General features: G+C 34.2%; 1 protein-coding gene across 1 annotated transcript in view; it reads right to left on the bottom strand.

The window, feature by feature from the left end:
• The window catches only part of LOC132543303 (uncharacterized), a 34,840-nt gene extending 17,974 nt beyond the window's left edge, over positions 1 to 16,866 (bottom strand). Inside the window, exons 1-6 of the mRNA XM_060206792.1 lie at positions 16,847 to 16,866; positions 13,129 to 13,251; positions 11,425 to 12,455; positions 5,309 to 5,377; positions 3,735 to 3,923; positions 90 to 861 (exon numbers count right to left, since the gene is read on the bottom strand). Of these exons, the coding sequence (XP_060062775.1) occupies positions 90 to 861; positions 3,735 to 3,923; positions 5,309 to 5,377; positions 11,425 to 12,455; positions 13,129 to 13,225 (2,158 nt within the window). The 5' untranslated portion in view covers positions 13,226 to 13,251; positions 16,847 to 16,866. The remainder of the gene's footprint in view (positions 1 to 89; positions 862 to 3,734; positions 3,924 to 5,308; positions 5,378 to 11,424; positions 12,456 to 13,128; positions 13,252 to 16,846) is intronic.
• Positions 16,867 to 17,020: the final 154 nt, after the last annotated feature.

Below are 17,020 nucleotides of genomic sequence, written 5' to 3'. Positions count from 1 at the left end.
TTATAGTAGACTATGAATAAGTCACTAAATTTTTATAAACCATTCATTTGTACATGTGCCATATATATAATTGCATATCTATCAATTACCTTTCAAGGCAGAACACAAGCACTTTTCACCATTTTCTCCAAGGTCTATATTCCAATAGTTTACAACTGTTTTATGTCTATCTGTTAGTGATTGTCCACCCCTGAATGTTCCCATAGCAGCCCTTCCACCATGGTCTGCATGACCTTCAGGTACTCTGCGGATGCCAGGGTAGTCATTATTAAAGTCAAGCTCATCAGATTCTTCATTTTCACTTCCATCATCACTCATGTCATCTGAAACATCATCACTTGGACAACTGCCACTTCCCTCTGGATCAGTCCTATCTGGTAAATGAGTGGCATCATCAGGTTGGCCCTGATTGCCAGACATATCCAGGGAATCACGATTATCGCTAGAGAGAGAATCCATTGGAGTGGCATTGTCTGGCTCAGTGTCACCACTATCAGTTTTGGGCTGACCATGGGGGAAGAAATGGCTTTCATCAACTTTCCCATGTGAATCCCTATGTGATTCTAAGCTCATTAGTCTTTCTTTTACGTGTCCATCTCCTGGTTCTGCTGTTCCTTTTTCAGTCTTTGATGGTACTTGCCCGTTTCCGATGTCGTTTCTACCTTCTGATTTTTGAGAATCTTTTATCGATGTTTGCCCTTTCCAGGATTTGCTCCTATCATTATGAAAGCATTTGTCGCTATCACGATATGTTTTGTGAGTATCAGTTCGACGGTCCTCATGTCTTTGGTCACCATTCAGTAGCGTGAGCGCAGCAAGCTCTTTCTTGGTGTAGCCACGTTTCCTTAACCCAGCTACCAGCTTTAAACAACACAAGATTTAAATGCAAGTAACTTGTCATAAAATATTAAGTTCTTCTCAAAACGGTTACAAATTTGATAAGGACATAGCATCAAGATTCCCTGCCCATGTTCAATTGTAAAGTATTTACCAAGTACATTTAAAGAGAGCAACATGGAAAGCTAAAGTATTGAAACCTTTTCTTGTTTATGTTCAGTTTAAATTTCTGTTGAAAGAGATCTATATAATAGCTACTTAGCAGCATAGTACTGTGAATGTCAAAATCACCTGATCATACCTTCATATTCCCTTCTTTTACTCAATGGTAAGAATAGAATATTTGTCTCTTAATTTCAGTGATGATGGATCAATCAATGATTCTATTACTTCTCAAGTATGACAAAACAGTGAAATGGTTTTAAACATTAATAAAATACAAAACAGCATCTAATAGTCAGATATGTAAAACTGCAAGAAAGTTACTATAAGTAAAACAAATCTTAATTGGTGATAAGTCTTCTAAACATCTAAATTCATTTTGGAGATTCACAATCCTAGGCTTATTAGCGCATTTTACCAACTGGAGACCTATTGTTATTGTTCTGTTTCTTCTTCTTATTCTTCTTCTTCCCTGATTTTGTTGTGTCTAAATTTTAAAATCAGTAAAAATATGCTTATAATCTTTTAAAGGTCTTTTATTCTTACTTCCGGTCACAGCAGCCTCATTAAATATATGCAGCATTTGCTAATAATCAAATTTGGACAAGGGGTTAAGGTAACAAGTCTACCAAGCTAGTCTCATCATAATTCATTTGTTCCTTCAAAAGATAATATGCAGAAAGCATTCAGTTAGAGGCACAGCAGTCTCATTAAATATGTGCTGATTTCCCTGTTAATCAAACTTGGGAAAGGTATTAAGGTAACAAATGTACCAACAAATATTCATCAAAATTTGAATATCCCCTACCAACTTTGTTGGGAGGGGGATAATAAGAAACAAGACAACTTGGGAGGTTTAAAATTGAGAAAGATGACTGTAAGAATTTTGAGAATTTACATCCATGTTATCTTATTTTGAAACATCACAAAGTTTACTCAAAATATATCAATGAGTCTAAAGAAGACTCTCAATGATAATAAGTCGACTTGATTTGATGCATCCCACAAGGAAAGGTCATACCGTAAAAACCCACGTAATGTCCGCATCTGTGTAATGTCCGCACCCCTTTTTTGACACAAAAATCTGGGGGAAAAACCCACCTTCCATGTAATGTCCGCGGGTAAAAAATACAAATTGAAGCTGCCGATTTCATTTCACGTACGCTAATGTCGTAATGGCCGAGAGCATGTCGCATTGTGTATAACATACAGGTACCATTCAAGAATTCACTTAATTGTTTATAACAACAGTTATTCTCCATAATGGTACAGTAAGCTTACCAGTATGACAAGTCCTCCTTTCGATAATTGGTGTTTTGATAAGGGTTAGCCCAGCAGTGTTATAAACAGCTTGGGTCGTCTCCTCACCTCGAGTGTGAGTGAATGACAGCGTGTGATTAGCCAATTAACGATAACTATACAGTAACATGACCCGCCCATGACCCACGGCGCCACTGACCCTACTGACACACCATCAGACGACGAGAACGCCATTTATTACAACGACCAGACAGAGGAAGACAACTTCAACGCCGATGAGTTCTTCCACAGTGACGACGACGACTTCTGGGGTTTCGAGAAACGCGATTAAACCGGCCTGCTGTGTATTAAGACTTTCTGATAAACGATCCATAATCAATAAAACGTCTGATTATTTATTTTATGTAATATTCTTGTACATGTTATTTATTGTTATTTTGTAAATAAAATGTAGAATGAAAATGTGTTATTTTGTTTATGCTCATGGGTATGCTTTTTCAATGGGGAAAGGGGAATAACTCTAACTTTATTCATGTGACAAAGTCGAACAAAATGGCTTCCTATTACGAAGGACGACACAATACGAACCTGTAACGAAAAATTGGAAGGAATCAACCATGGAAACTATAATAAATAATTATAAATAATCATGTTTGGTTGAGGAAACATCATAGAAAAAACCATAGAACGATAATATCAGGTATGCTTGGCTTTTAAGAACACAATTCAAGGAGATATGATATGAATTGTCGGAAGGAAAAAAGTGTCATTTCCTCTATATCTCTGTAATGTCCGCACCCCTTTTTTTGGATTGATTTTCGGTGAAAAAAAGTGCGGACATTACATGGGTTTTTACGGTATTAGTTGTTTTTTTTTCAATTTTGGGATTATCATAAACACTTGTTGAGATCATCCTATCTCACCACTAAGGTAATGAAAGATTCCATCAATTCCAAACAGACACTACATACATTATGAAGACTATTTCAGGGAAGTCTCTTTAGATTTCTACTGTATTTTTCAAATATAAGTCGAAGATTTTTCCCTTGGCGGTAGGGCGCGAGGCTTATATACCGGTGCAGCTTATGTGTACAGAAAAAAATCAGAAGAATGAAAAAAAAAAAAAGGATTGTCTGTACATTGGTTTTTGGACCATATTTCCAAACGACCATTTTGTTGAGGCGTATCACATGCACTACTGGCCTGCTTGACCTCGTACCCTGATAATTTTGGGTGCTTAACATGTCATGCTTCCAGAAAGAATAAGTTTTTATGAGTACCTGTTCACTGTTCATCATGTGTAATCTAATGATGTATACTCTACATATACCATTAACAAGAATAATATCATACCAATATGCTAAGGAAAACTGAATGTCTAACATCATGATATATAATCACTGACCCGAAGTGAGGAGGTGGATGTTTTAAAGTATAAACAATAAGATATTGTTCAACAAAGCTGGAAGTCTTACCCGTAGAACAACTTCATCCTTTGTTATTCTGACATCGTAGAAATGGTATTTGAAGAAGAAGGCCGAGACATCTGATTGCAAGTTAAGGAACACCTCCTTAATCCTAAGAATGGCCTTGCTTTGGCTACTAATTACCTGGCCCATCAATATAGCAGCCATATTCCTGAATAACATTTCTGTAACAGCTTCCTATAAAACATAATTTATTTCATAGAAATGTACTCAAACATGCTGTTTGAACATTGAAATATTTACTTCCTGGAATTGTTTTTAAGAACAAAAATTTACCACAGTGTCTTTCAAGGATTGGATATGTTCAACTGTCAGATGTAAAGATGTAATAAAACTGAACATGTATGTTAATGGCTGACTTCTTGCTACCTATCATTCACAAATCACAACAAAACAGGTAGTAATATATTCAGACAAGATTCATCCAATTTGGTCCTCTTTTGGTTACTATGGCAACCAAATGACAACCAATATCTCAATTTTCAGCTTATTCAGACTACATCTCAATTTAGATCAATCAGAAATCTCGATTTTGTGTCAATGATAATGGTTTTGAAAACACCTAATGAGTCAAATAATAGGCTGTATCCGTTACAGCATGTGATCAAGCCGATGGACCAAGAAATTATTGCTGTAGCAGAAGATACTCTCAACTTGTACCTTGAGGTTTAAAATAACATTGTAAAGGTCATTGAATGTCATTGGTATGTTAAATTGCTTATCAATTCTTATAAATGGCATACTTTTCAAGTGCATGGTAAAGGTCAAAAGTTGAATTGGTCATCAAATGCCCTTAATATTCAATAGTATGTTATCATGATTGCATATACATGTATTCTTTAATGGCAAACATATGTCAAAGGTCAATATGTAGGTCGCCAAAGGTAACAGGTCAAATAAGCCATCAATATCAAACGAAAAAACAACAGTAGCTCTTCCAAATTTAGTTTAATCAAACTGCAATTTAAGAAAAAACAACTTTAAACCATGGTGAGGTGATATCATTTAAGCTTACCAACTTTTAAAGAGTTTGAATCAAAACTTTAGTTGTAGATCTCTACATAAATAAAAGTATGCAAGGGACATATGTACTGATAATACTATATATTCCATCAAGATTTTTGAAAGGCAAATAAAAATAATGATAGTGACCTTGACCTTAATCCTAGAACCCTAAAACTCTAACCCCTATTTAGATAAAATGGTCTTTTATTGCAGTTAACATTTCATCAAAATCCCTCCAAGCATGTCATTAAGTCACAAGATTACAGGAAATGATTCGTCAAGTAGGGATGATGTGTATGAATTTGTATGTCCACAAATAGTCCTTTATATGCTTGTGTATATTTTCTATTTTTAATGAAATTGGTTCACAAGTTCAAGAGGAGTTGCCTGAGCAAATTTTTTTACAGACAGCTGCAGACAGACAGAAAGACGAGCTGAATCTATAGAACACGACCTTGATCTTATCAGACTAAGATTGTGCTCTTTATTATAGAGAGCAGTGACAACTAGTTTGTTTTGTAATATTATCACAAAGTATTGAACAGTTAAGTACCTACCTGGTCCTGAACATCACCATCTATTACGTGGTCTTCTCTATTGAATGTGTCAGTTATCTCAGGGACAAGCTAGAGAAAAAAAATAAAATTTAAATTAACTGTCACTGATTCTGATTGGATAGAAGTATTAACTAGCTAAATCATGATCAAATAAAACAAAGGCTGTATACTTTGCTCAAGAATGGTAATGACATTTTCACACAGAAATCTTGTATGTCGGTTGTTTCCATGTAAACTTTTGTATCATATTGGATACTGCAAGAGAAAATCCTTGGCACAGATCAGAACAAAAGCTGGATATCAGAATATTAATTGGCATATGCAGTTTGAGGGAGGCTACAAGTAGCCTTACCTGTCCAAAATGAATGACTGAATATAAACTTTTAATTTCTGCATAATAAAGGATCACTGCCCATAAATATTTTTGATGAGTTAAAATAGACTATATATTTTCATAGCGGTCCATTACTGTTTGACAGGAAATTAGAAAAAATGTGCAGTTTGAGCTTAACATATATTTTCATACCAGTCCATTAATGTTTGACAGGAAATTACAAAACTGTGCAGTTTGAGCTTAACATATATTTTCAACATCTGGTACATATAGGTAGGTGCATTAATCTATCGTGGATTAATTGCTGGACATCGTTTCACCCAGGTTCTGAATCATATGGTTATTATGTTGATTAAAAAGCCTCAAAAACAGTAAATCTATAAAGTTTAGCACAGATATAAAATGCTGTGACTTGGAGTTGCTTGTGAATTTGTTTACAGTAATTATAAGACCACTTCATCTAGATTGATAATTTGGTATGAGACTTCACTTGCTGCCCTAGGGCTATAACGCTTATAATGTTCCAGTAGATTTATCGTTAATCATATTATCTACATTGGTTTTATTTTATCAGTCCTGTAAATTTAAGTTTCTGCTACTTTGGCCCTCCTTTAGACAGCATGTGTGTATCCCCAGCAACTTTTCACAGCTAAGAATTTAGCTCACTTACAGCTTATAAAGACAAAATTATTGGGAGAGTTTACTCTGATACTTTCATTTTCATCCCAAAGGTCATAACCTTTCTTTACAGTACATGTTAAGATGAAATAAGAGACTCTGGGTATCTTGGATATATTATCAAAAAGGAGGCTGTTTGATTTTCATTCATATGAACAGACTTTAAAAAATCTTTATTCCAGCATGCTGCTGCCCAATATCATGACCCTGGGCATCATAGTCAATAAGAGGAAGTTGCTTTAAAGTGTACCCTGAGAGGTCAGCTATGTTGACCTTGAAAAATAGTTCTGCACATAAAATACACTATGCCGAAAACGCAAATGCCGTGGAATGTTCCGTTACTGAGAAATTGCGACTTTTCTGAAAAACACACCTTTGGCTGAGAGGCGTTGACCTCGTTTTCGGGCACCCAAACCTGTGACGTCATAAGTTCAACGCTTTTGTTGATGCAGCCATATTGTCTTTACTGTGCTACATGTGATTGTGATCTATTTTGGGATTTTCCGTGGTAATTTCTTTGTTTATTTACGTGAAAGTACTTCACATCTTCGCAATATCTAAGGTAGTGAACGAGGGGTCAGTGAATTAGCGCTTAAATCCGCTAAAATGGCTTCCTATCGAGGAGGGAAGCGGTGTGTATGGTTGTCCTAACACTAACACGGATGGGGTGTCGATGCATGACGTCGATAAATAAAACTGATTGTTGATTAAATAAAAGTATATTTGTTAGGTTGATATTTTGTTATTAATTCTACAACTAAACATTTTAAATTGATAGGCTAGCCTATGACTTGGGCGGTCATAGGAATATTATTCCTTCGTAATCGTGAACGCCTAATACTCGAAGGCCTAGTCGTGAATGGGTCACGGGAATTTTCACCCCGAGAATTTTCATACTACTATTATATAATATAGAATAGAATTATTAGAATTTATAGAATAGGTTATGTGTGTATGTTGTTTGTATAAGGTGTATTTGGTTTTTAGATCTTCCAGCAGACGATGTTGTTTAGTTATTAATTTTGCGATCGTAAAAATAACAATAAGATCACCAATCTTGATTTGAAAACACAGTTCACAGTGTAGAGATGTCATCTAAACTCATAATCACACCTGTGCCAGGCTAGGTAATTAGCACCTCTGTGGCTGGAAAAAACAATTGTGACACCTGTGAGGTGACACGCCTGTCGGCTAACAACAGACGCGTACCAGTGCTAGGGTAAAAACCAGTCAAATAATTGTTTAAACTTCTAAAACATCAAATTTTTATTATTAACACAGCGGAGGGTGTTATAATTGGTTGTTGACACCCTATCTATATATATCCATAGTGCTATGAAAATTCCCTGGAAAGAAAAATTCCCCTCGGACGAAACTTCTTCAGTAAGAAAATTCCCGACACCTCGTGAATGTATGCATAGTCTTGCACAAACGCGATTTCCCGACATCAGAAATTGTTGATCGAGACTTGAAGATAGTAAAATTAGTCCAAAACCACACCCAATTTTATTTTGTTTCTTTGAAACGACGATTCACTGTTCGACTACTTTCACCACTACTGGTGAGACCCAGTGAAGTATGTGCCAATCTATGTTGCCCAAGCGATCGTCACTTTTCGAAGGGTCATTTTCCTCCTCACTGGATACATCGTCTTGTAATTCCAGTTCAAATCGGTTGGGCTGGATTCCGTCTTCAGACATATCATTCACACCATAATCAGACTCCTCAAAACTCATGCTCAAATCGCTCTCAGTTGCAGTGTCGTTGTCACCGTCAGTCATGTTGACTGCCATTTATGTTGAACTTATGACGTCACGAGTAGGAGAGCCTCGATTCCGCGGAAATGACGATTCGGCTGATTAGGTCCGGGTGGACAGGTTAAAATTGACAACTTTGAGCTTTAATAACTCGACACTGGGGCGACGGATTTTGACGGGGTTTTCATTATTATTATTTTTACGGCATTCTTAACATTATATCTAAATATAAAATTACTCTCAGGGTACACTTTAAAGATCACATTTGAAAGAAGAAAACATCATTCATCCCAACATGTTACATGACAAGGTGGGTCACATGGTCGGATGTGATTGACAGACAGGGTCTTCTGAGCTCTGGTAGAAAACTGTAATTTATTACATTTTTCTGATATAGAGGTTCACCGATTTTGTCATGGATGTCTAGTGTAGTTTTGTCAATTCTATTAAAGTCATTTCTATGGAATTATCGGAGGTAAAAACACTATTCTGGAACATGTGTACACTAGACATGGTTTGAGCTGACCAGGGTAACCACTAGTCACTACCCTATACATGTGACATGTTTGAGGAAATATATACAATCCTTGTATCAGGCAGTGATATCTTTTTTTAGTGGATACTATTAAACCTGTATTAGGATCTTCGACGAGTGCAAGAACCAGAAACCAGAGCAATACACAGTGATACTGGATTAGAGTCAAATCTCCCGTAAAAACTGACGGACGAAAAACTTTAGCATTCATACTATGTTCTCTATGCTGAAGTCACAGGGCTAATATTAAATGGCCAAGAGAGATCACTAAATAAGTTGAGGTTTTAAATGAATAGTTATGCAAAAATATCTGACTCAAAGATCAACACCAGTAAAACACAAGTTTTATGTCTAGGGAGTTGTACATACAGTGATGTAACATTTACTTCAGTCTAGACCTAACTTACAGTAGGGAAAAAATAAGTTTACTTTTTTGGGAATACAATTTTCAGTTGACTTGAGTCAAATTCCTAAAGTCATCTTCGATAAAAAAATTGTAAAACTGAAATCACTTCTTAATACATGGAAAAGACAGAGTGTAATTGCAATAGGTAAGATTAATGTCATTAAATCACTAGTTACTGTTGATTTGTCTATTCATCACTTTGCCGAACCCACCTGAAGCATACATAAGCGGGTCAACTCTCTATTATTTGACTTTATATGGAATGGTACCTGTAAATGTCATCAGGTAGATGGTGGCCAAAAAATAGTTGATTTACATGCATTCATTCAGTCACTAAAGCTCTGTTGGGTGAGAAGAATAGTTCAGTCATCCGCTAAATGGAATCTGATTCTTAGGTCAACTACAGATTTTGATAAGATGTTTAACTGTGGGAAGGAATATATCAATGTATGTGGAATGAAATATCGCAATTTATTTTAGAAAGTTGTCTTTAAAGCTTGGAGTATTATGAACAACTCTGAATCCATGAGAACTGTTTGACAAAGTTCTGTCCTGAAGACACTTCCTTGGTATAACGAACTGGTTACTAATAAGTTTGTTTTTTATCTGAACTCGTTTAGGACTGGAGTTTTTACATTAACTGACTTAATTAAAAAACCAAATGATTTCACCTTTTATACATTTGATGAGTTTCTGCCTCATTTTCAAATTAACACCAACTTTCTACACTACCATGCACTAGTGACAGCAGTGAATTTTTTTTTTAAAGAAAATTTGACTTTCATTTTTAAAAATATTTTTCACTAGATGAGGTTCCAAAGACTTTTATGACTGTATTATTACACCAGTGTCAATACCTACTGGAACAAGAAAATGGAACCAGGGTATTGATATGGAAAAGTGCTAAAAAATATAAACTACTTTATACAGTAACCAAAACTTCTAAATTACAGTATTAGAACCATACATCATATGCTGGATACCAACACATTTCTTTATAAAGTAAAACTACATCCTAACCCACTATGTACATTTTGTAATGTGGACCATTGTCCATTGTCTATGGGAATGTAGGGAGGTCCAAGCATTTTATCCAGATATTCGAACACTTGGTGGACTTACCTTGGTATTTTTAATTCTATATGCCTATAACAAGGAATCCTCCCTTTTTAAAATAGTTTCAGAACGTTGGAGCTATGTGGATAATGAAATCTAATTATCAAGCTCTACATTTTATTAAATCTAGATGTCTTCACAAATTCATGAATCTTAATGGCCTCATGAATGCCATCAAAGATAATGTTTTTGGTAGAAAATTGTCATTAGTAATAAATGAAGAAGTCAAAAGGCATTTTGGTTTAAACTGGAGTAAATAGAAACCAATCTTATATTTATAGGATGGTTCTATTATCATTATTGTATTGTATGTTATCTTTTGTAATTTTGCTAGCTGTACAGTCTTAACCTCGCAGAGTCAACTAAATATACTAAAAGCTTCATACCAGTAAGATATTGACAAATGCTGTTTGTTACATAAATCATGATGGAAACTGTACCTATCTCTCTTTCTCTTTGTTGTCATCTCTCTCTCTTTCTCTCTGTTGTTAGCTCTCTCTCTGTCTGTTGTTAGCTCTCTCTCTCTCTCAAAGGTTTAAAAAAAATGTTAAGTCTGTAAGATTTCTCTTGCTTATCTAGGTACGGCTTTACTAAACATTTTCGGGATGAGGGATGTGTGTTGATGTGAGAAAATGAGTGAATGAGTGGAGAATAATTCTCAAATTTTAAAGTTCAGTTTGATGGTGATGACAATCCTTTAAGTGACACCATGTAGTTTAAGTCATTTAGTTATGATGATAAATAATGATGTATGGATAATAATTATGTTATGCATGATGATGATGATGTGTAATGATAATAACGATGTTGATAAACAGTTTCACATAAAATCAGTGAGTGTGAAAGCATGTGAATGTGATTTTATGTCATCATGTATATACCATGTAAAATCTTCCGAAAAAAAAAAAAAATGAAAAAAAAAATGTTACATGACAAATATCATAACCATAGACATTTTTGTAATTCAGAAGTAGTCATTTGAAAATTTGATAATCATTAGAATAAAATTAGCAGCTCTTCATATCAGCATTCAACAGACTGAATACCATGACCTTGCATCTCTTGGATGTTGAGAAGGATTTGCTTAACGGAAAAATACCAGATGGATGATATGCTATACTTGAATTCAGACAAGTGAACTGAAATTCAAAATCAATATTGCACATACAAGTTTGACTTGTTTGATTTCTGATATTGTTTTATTTTCATTCTACATAGGATGTATATAAGGTGACATATGCTGTGAATACTGCTATCAAAATTTCTTGACAAATATGCAAAGAATTTTACCTTATTTTCAGTAGATCCATCCATCACTGATTTTGATGTCGCTTGTCTTTCGCTAAATTCTCTTTTGATATCAGCATCATTTTCTACTGAATCACTGATTGAGTTGATGCTACTAAATTCTCTCACTTGGTCTGTAATACCCCGTCTTCCGTAGTCTGTTCTAGCATGTCTAAATGTTTTTTCTGTACCAGAACTGGAACCCCCGAGTCCTCCAGTGCTATATATGTCCTCAGATCTATCTTTATCTGCACTATTTACATCAAACCTTTCCTGGTCCAACAAGTCCTGTATATCAGTAACTTTTGAATCGTCCAATCCACTTTCCTCATTAGATTTTGTATCTATTGCCAGGGTAACAGGTTCTTTTAAGGCATTCAAGCTCATATCACACAACAGCTTTTCCTCACTAGGCGATTTTACAGTTTCAAATCCACTATGTCTTGTACTTGACCTTTCAAATTTGAATATTCCAGCTGTAAATTTTGCTTTGGATTCATCTTTTTCTTCACCTTTGTCATCCAGCCTTTCCTGGACGTCCTTAACCTGTTCATCACCTATCACTGGGTCACTGTCCTTATCAGTGCTTTTTGGATCCAATGCACTTTCTTTGTTACAGTGTTTCTGATTCTCTGTGATAAAGACTTGATCAAAAAACAAGTATCCTTGACCAACTGATATTTCATCTATATCTACACTGTTAAAATAAGCTGTAGTGGGATTGGAACTATCAACTGACCAGGCACTGAGCGGTGTCAGACAAGTGTTCACTGTAAAGCCAATGTCTGTCTCGTCCTTCATCAACACTTCGAACTGCAGCTGGTTTTGAATGAGGTCAATTTCATTGAAACGAATGTCGTTTTCCAGGAGTTGTCTTACATATGCTTCTAGCATATTGTTTTTATTCTCTAACAGGTCCCTTAACACCTCGATTTTTATGCCTTTACCAAACCACTTCTTTGTATGGTGCTTTTTCTTACGCATTTTGACTTTCTTTCTCAGCTGTAGTATGAAACTCTGTCTTGCACATGTTTCTGAGAAAAAAAAGTAAGAAAACAAATCTTTAAAAGTTAAATCAACTGTTTCATTTTGTTGTTCTTGAGTCAATGCTTCACCACATTGGTAATTGATGTCAGTTTGAAGCCAAACAACAAGAGTAACAACATATCAGGCCCTTGAAAAATGACCTGCACACTTGAATAATTTTAAAATCAATATTGAAGAATTAACATTTCTCCCTGTAACCTTTAAAGTCACACAATCTATTAAGTAATGTTTAAAGTCACACAATCTATTAAGTAAAGTTTAAAGTCACACAATCTATTAAGTAATGTTTAAAGTCACACAATCTATTAAGTAATGTTTAAAGTCACACAATCTATTAAGTAAAGTTTAAAGTCACACAATCTATTAAGTAATGTTTAAAGTCACACAATCTATTAAGTAAAGTTTAAAGTCACACAATCTATTAAGTAATGTTTAAAGTCACACAATCTATTAAGTAATGTTTAAAGCACACAATCTATTAAGTAATGTTTAAAGCACACAATCTATTAAGTAAAGTTTAAAGTCACACAATCTATTAAGTAATGTTAAAAGTCACACAATCTATTAAGTAGTGTAATTATACATCCAATCAAAGATGATATGGATTAGTATGTACAATGAGTGTTTTTCACCTGAAGCCAAGGATAGCACTTAACATACCGTTCCTCCTCTCTGGAGCACGTACTTCAAATCGCTTCAATGACGGCTGGTTACCTTTGTTCCTGATGACAACGGTATGTAAATCAGATGAACTCATTATGACGGATGTAACAATCAATTAATCTGAAAGTAAAAAAAGTAATCACTTGAACAATTTGTTTAAATTTGAAAGGGAAATTGAAATAACTAAGATAAAGCAAGGTTTCTTTTTGCTTTCCGCTAAGAACAATATGACAGGTATCAAATATCCTTATACCTTTCAGTATATACCTATACAGTGCAGATTTGCTGTTGTTGCTGTTATAACCTATCAAAATGCTATTAGAGAATCAGAGGTTTGGTTTGAGGTATTAAAGACCATCAATTTAAATTATTAAAGTCTTTGTGAAGTTTTGGGTTTTAAAAGAGTAACTAATAAAATACTAGTAACAATATACTGCTTGGAAATTCTCTTTAGTTCAATCGCTGGGTTCAAATCCTAATGGAGGCATTTAGATAAATTATGACCTTTGTTACAATTGGATAGGCCAAAGTATTCCAGTTTAAAGTGTACCCAGAGTGAAAACAGCATTGAATATAACATCATCTTTTATGATCCTGAATCAAAAAAGTTGAAAACCGCACCAAGATATTGATGAGTAAAGTGTATGATTTTCACCTGTCCTTCTAATACTAATTCGCCAAAGGGTGACTCGTGATGAATGGGACCCTATCGGCTGTGATGTCACAAGTTCAACAACTGGTAGTAGCCACTATGGAGTGAATAGGCCAGATCAAGAACAGCTATGCTATTTAGTGTTTAATTAAGTTGCAAATGAAAGTTTTAATCATTTTGAAGAATTTGATAATTCTGATGATAACATTATGTAGACGGTAAACAGTCATATGAAATTTACCATAACTGATCAATTTAAACATTTAATGTCAACCTAAGAACAAAGGATAAGGCATGTGCCAGTTATAGACATTTATATATTGAAAAAATCCCTATTATGGAAATATGCCTACATTGAATATCTACAATAATGATTACTATCAAAATCTGTGACTAGACTTATTGAAGGACTGCACAAAAGACATTTGAATTAAGGTGTACGGAAAGACGAATTTTATCGAAGAAAATTGTATCCAAATTGGGCGCAATAACCAAAGTAGTGAAATCTCTGATTGAAGTATTCCTTTAATTGGAATAAAGATAACTACATACAAAGGGCAGTGAAAGATGTTTTCATATGGATTACCACAAGTACAAAAAACATTATTTAAAGTTACTAGAGAGTTTAATTGAAACCAAACCAATGACTCAATGGTAATGAACCCTGATAGCAATATATACAGTTTCTTATCACTGATGATATATTTGCTGTACCGACTTCATGCCAGAATTTCTGTACTTTCATGTTATATACCATGGTACTACTTCGTTCCAAAAATACAGAAATATATCATTATTCTTAAAATAACCTTGTTGGTGTCTGCTATTTTTCATTAATGATAAGGTGAATGACATATTATGTATATATCATAACCTTATATAAGGTCACCAACTCAAATATTTTATTTCATTTACAGTACTTATGTATAATTTTAATTATATCACAGACTTCAATAAAAATAGTTCTGTAATTATAGTTTAAAAAAAAAATATATAAATGAATCATGAGGTTCTATTTTTTCTCTATATACATGTGATATACACAAGTTATGATTTAGCATCTTCAAACATAAGAACTAAGAAATGTTAAATCATCTTGGTTCACTGTCTTAGTCTGCTAAGGTGTGAAATGTTTGTATAGGTTAACAACACTTAACACACTTGTGTCACATGCTGTCACAGCAAGATTCCCTATAAACACCTTTATCCTGTGTCAGGGTATCAAAGGGGTATCCTGGGATTGAAGTTAGTTATCGGATTGGTGTAGGTTATGCTCCTTTTGATTTTACAATTTACAACAATGCCCTCAGTCATGATAATGAGGAAAAGTATAAAGGACCAACCTGAAGACAAATATCAATGAATAAAATACATAAGCCTGGTCATATGGGTTATTGATGCATTGCTGTCTTAATTATACTTGAATGGACAGCTGTCCCTCAGCAACATTCCTTAATTTTGGTTGGTACATTTAACACATGTTAATTTCTTAAAATCACTGAAATGAGTAAAGCATCAAAATAACCAAAATGACCTCCTCTCCATACCTCTAATGAAAGCACCTGTTCAAAATAACTTCTACAACTAATATAACAATCTTATTTTCATTTTTTTCCAGCTTTCATAGCTGCATTTTATAATACATGTGTTGCTGCCCATTATGAGTAGAGATTTTTTTATACTGGTATATTAGTTCCAATGGTATATCTAAGAACTAAGGGGCGGCACATGCACTTTCATTAATTTGACAGAAATTTTCATAGGTTGTCGATTTGTGTTGTATAATTAAGGATTTGTCATAGAAATCAATTGGATAATAAAATAAAGTATGATACTGACAGTCACTAGATTCATGAATTATAAAAACACAGATTAATGTAGACAGCATTCACATTAGTGTTCAGATACCTTCATACAGAACATTGTCTACTCAAACGAAAAAAAAATCATTGAAATAACATGCACAAAAGTCATTTCTATATGTATGTAACACTTTAAATATAACCTTCATAAGTAAGTGAATATATCACATACCAAAAAACTTGCATATTGAACATGTGATAGAAGCTTCTTGGCACTGGGTATATTTCTATGGAGCTGTTTTGACAGCATTGAATTTATGATGTCAAAAATGTGGGCTACCCATACTGAAGTGATCCCTGTTGAGTCAAAAGTGTGATTTTCAGATAAATCACAATATCTCGGACAACAGAATTAACGACGACATTCACACTTTCTTTGTTTTTTTATTGTATAACATGAAGTATTTTATAACAAAATGTAGCAAAACCTTAAAATTAAATTATGTACTAGTCATGTCTAGTGAGAATTTTCTTAATCTTTTAATTGACAGATAGATCTTAAATGAGTTGTACTCACAAGATACTCATTCCAACTCCTTGTGAATGTGAGCCTTGCTCTTTTCATTCTATTTCAGTATATTGGTAGATACACAAGAAAAAGTAATTCAAGATCTCTGTATGATTACTGAGTGTCTATACATGTGTGGGCAACATATTGCAATGCCATTTGCTCGTTAGTTTGGTATACCATGGCACATATACATGTAATGTAGTGATTGATTGATCATGTTATCACGACATGTATATCATAGCACATTTCAATAAATAATACACCAAATGCTAAAATGTCAGTCATTATTTTGAGACCATTAAACCTACTTCAGTAGCATTTGCACAAAACGATCTTCAAAATTAGGACCAATTTGCTGTTATTCAATTTAATACCTACAGGTAAAATAACTGAAATACATGAAGCTATCCTCAAACATCATGACAAGCAAAGTGCAATTTGCTGCTTCCAACAATTTTTATTAGTCAATCAACAATGTCAAGTATAATGTGAACTAATCTATCAAATGAGAAAATGGAAAGGCCCATTCCAGTATTGAGTGTGTAATTGGCTTTCTTCGGATAGGTTAGTCCCTTTTTTAACACATATATATAGTATATTAGTGTATTTTCTGATTATCTAACGGGTTTTAAGTTTATCATGACATTTCAAAAGACTTAAAAATTGATATTGCTTAACACCGATCCTTACCATGAGTAAAAGATGGCAGACTCTCCGTTACAACCAAAGATGTCATCATTAAACGCAGATAATCGACAAATACTTTTCGTTAGGCAAAATGGCGTCTATTCCAGGAAGTAAAATGAGGAAACCGAAAGTATGTCGAAATGCGAAATTTGAAGAAAACGATATGAATTAGAAATT

The sequence above is a fragment of the Ylistrum balloti genome, unplaced genomic scaffold (assembly GCF_031769215.1).
Source record: "Ylistrum balloti isolate Yb309-2 unplaced genomic scaffold, AGI_CSIRO_Ybal_v1 Utg369752, whole genome shotgun sequence".
Classification (NCBI taxonomy): domain Eukaryota; kingdom Metazoa; phylum Mollusca; class Bivalvia; order Pectinida; family Pectinidae; genus Ylistrum; species Ylistrum balloti.
The sequence above is the reverse complement of the archived record's forward strand: the minus strand, read 5'-3'. Positions and strand labels throughout refer to the sequence as shown.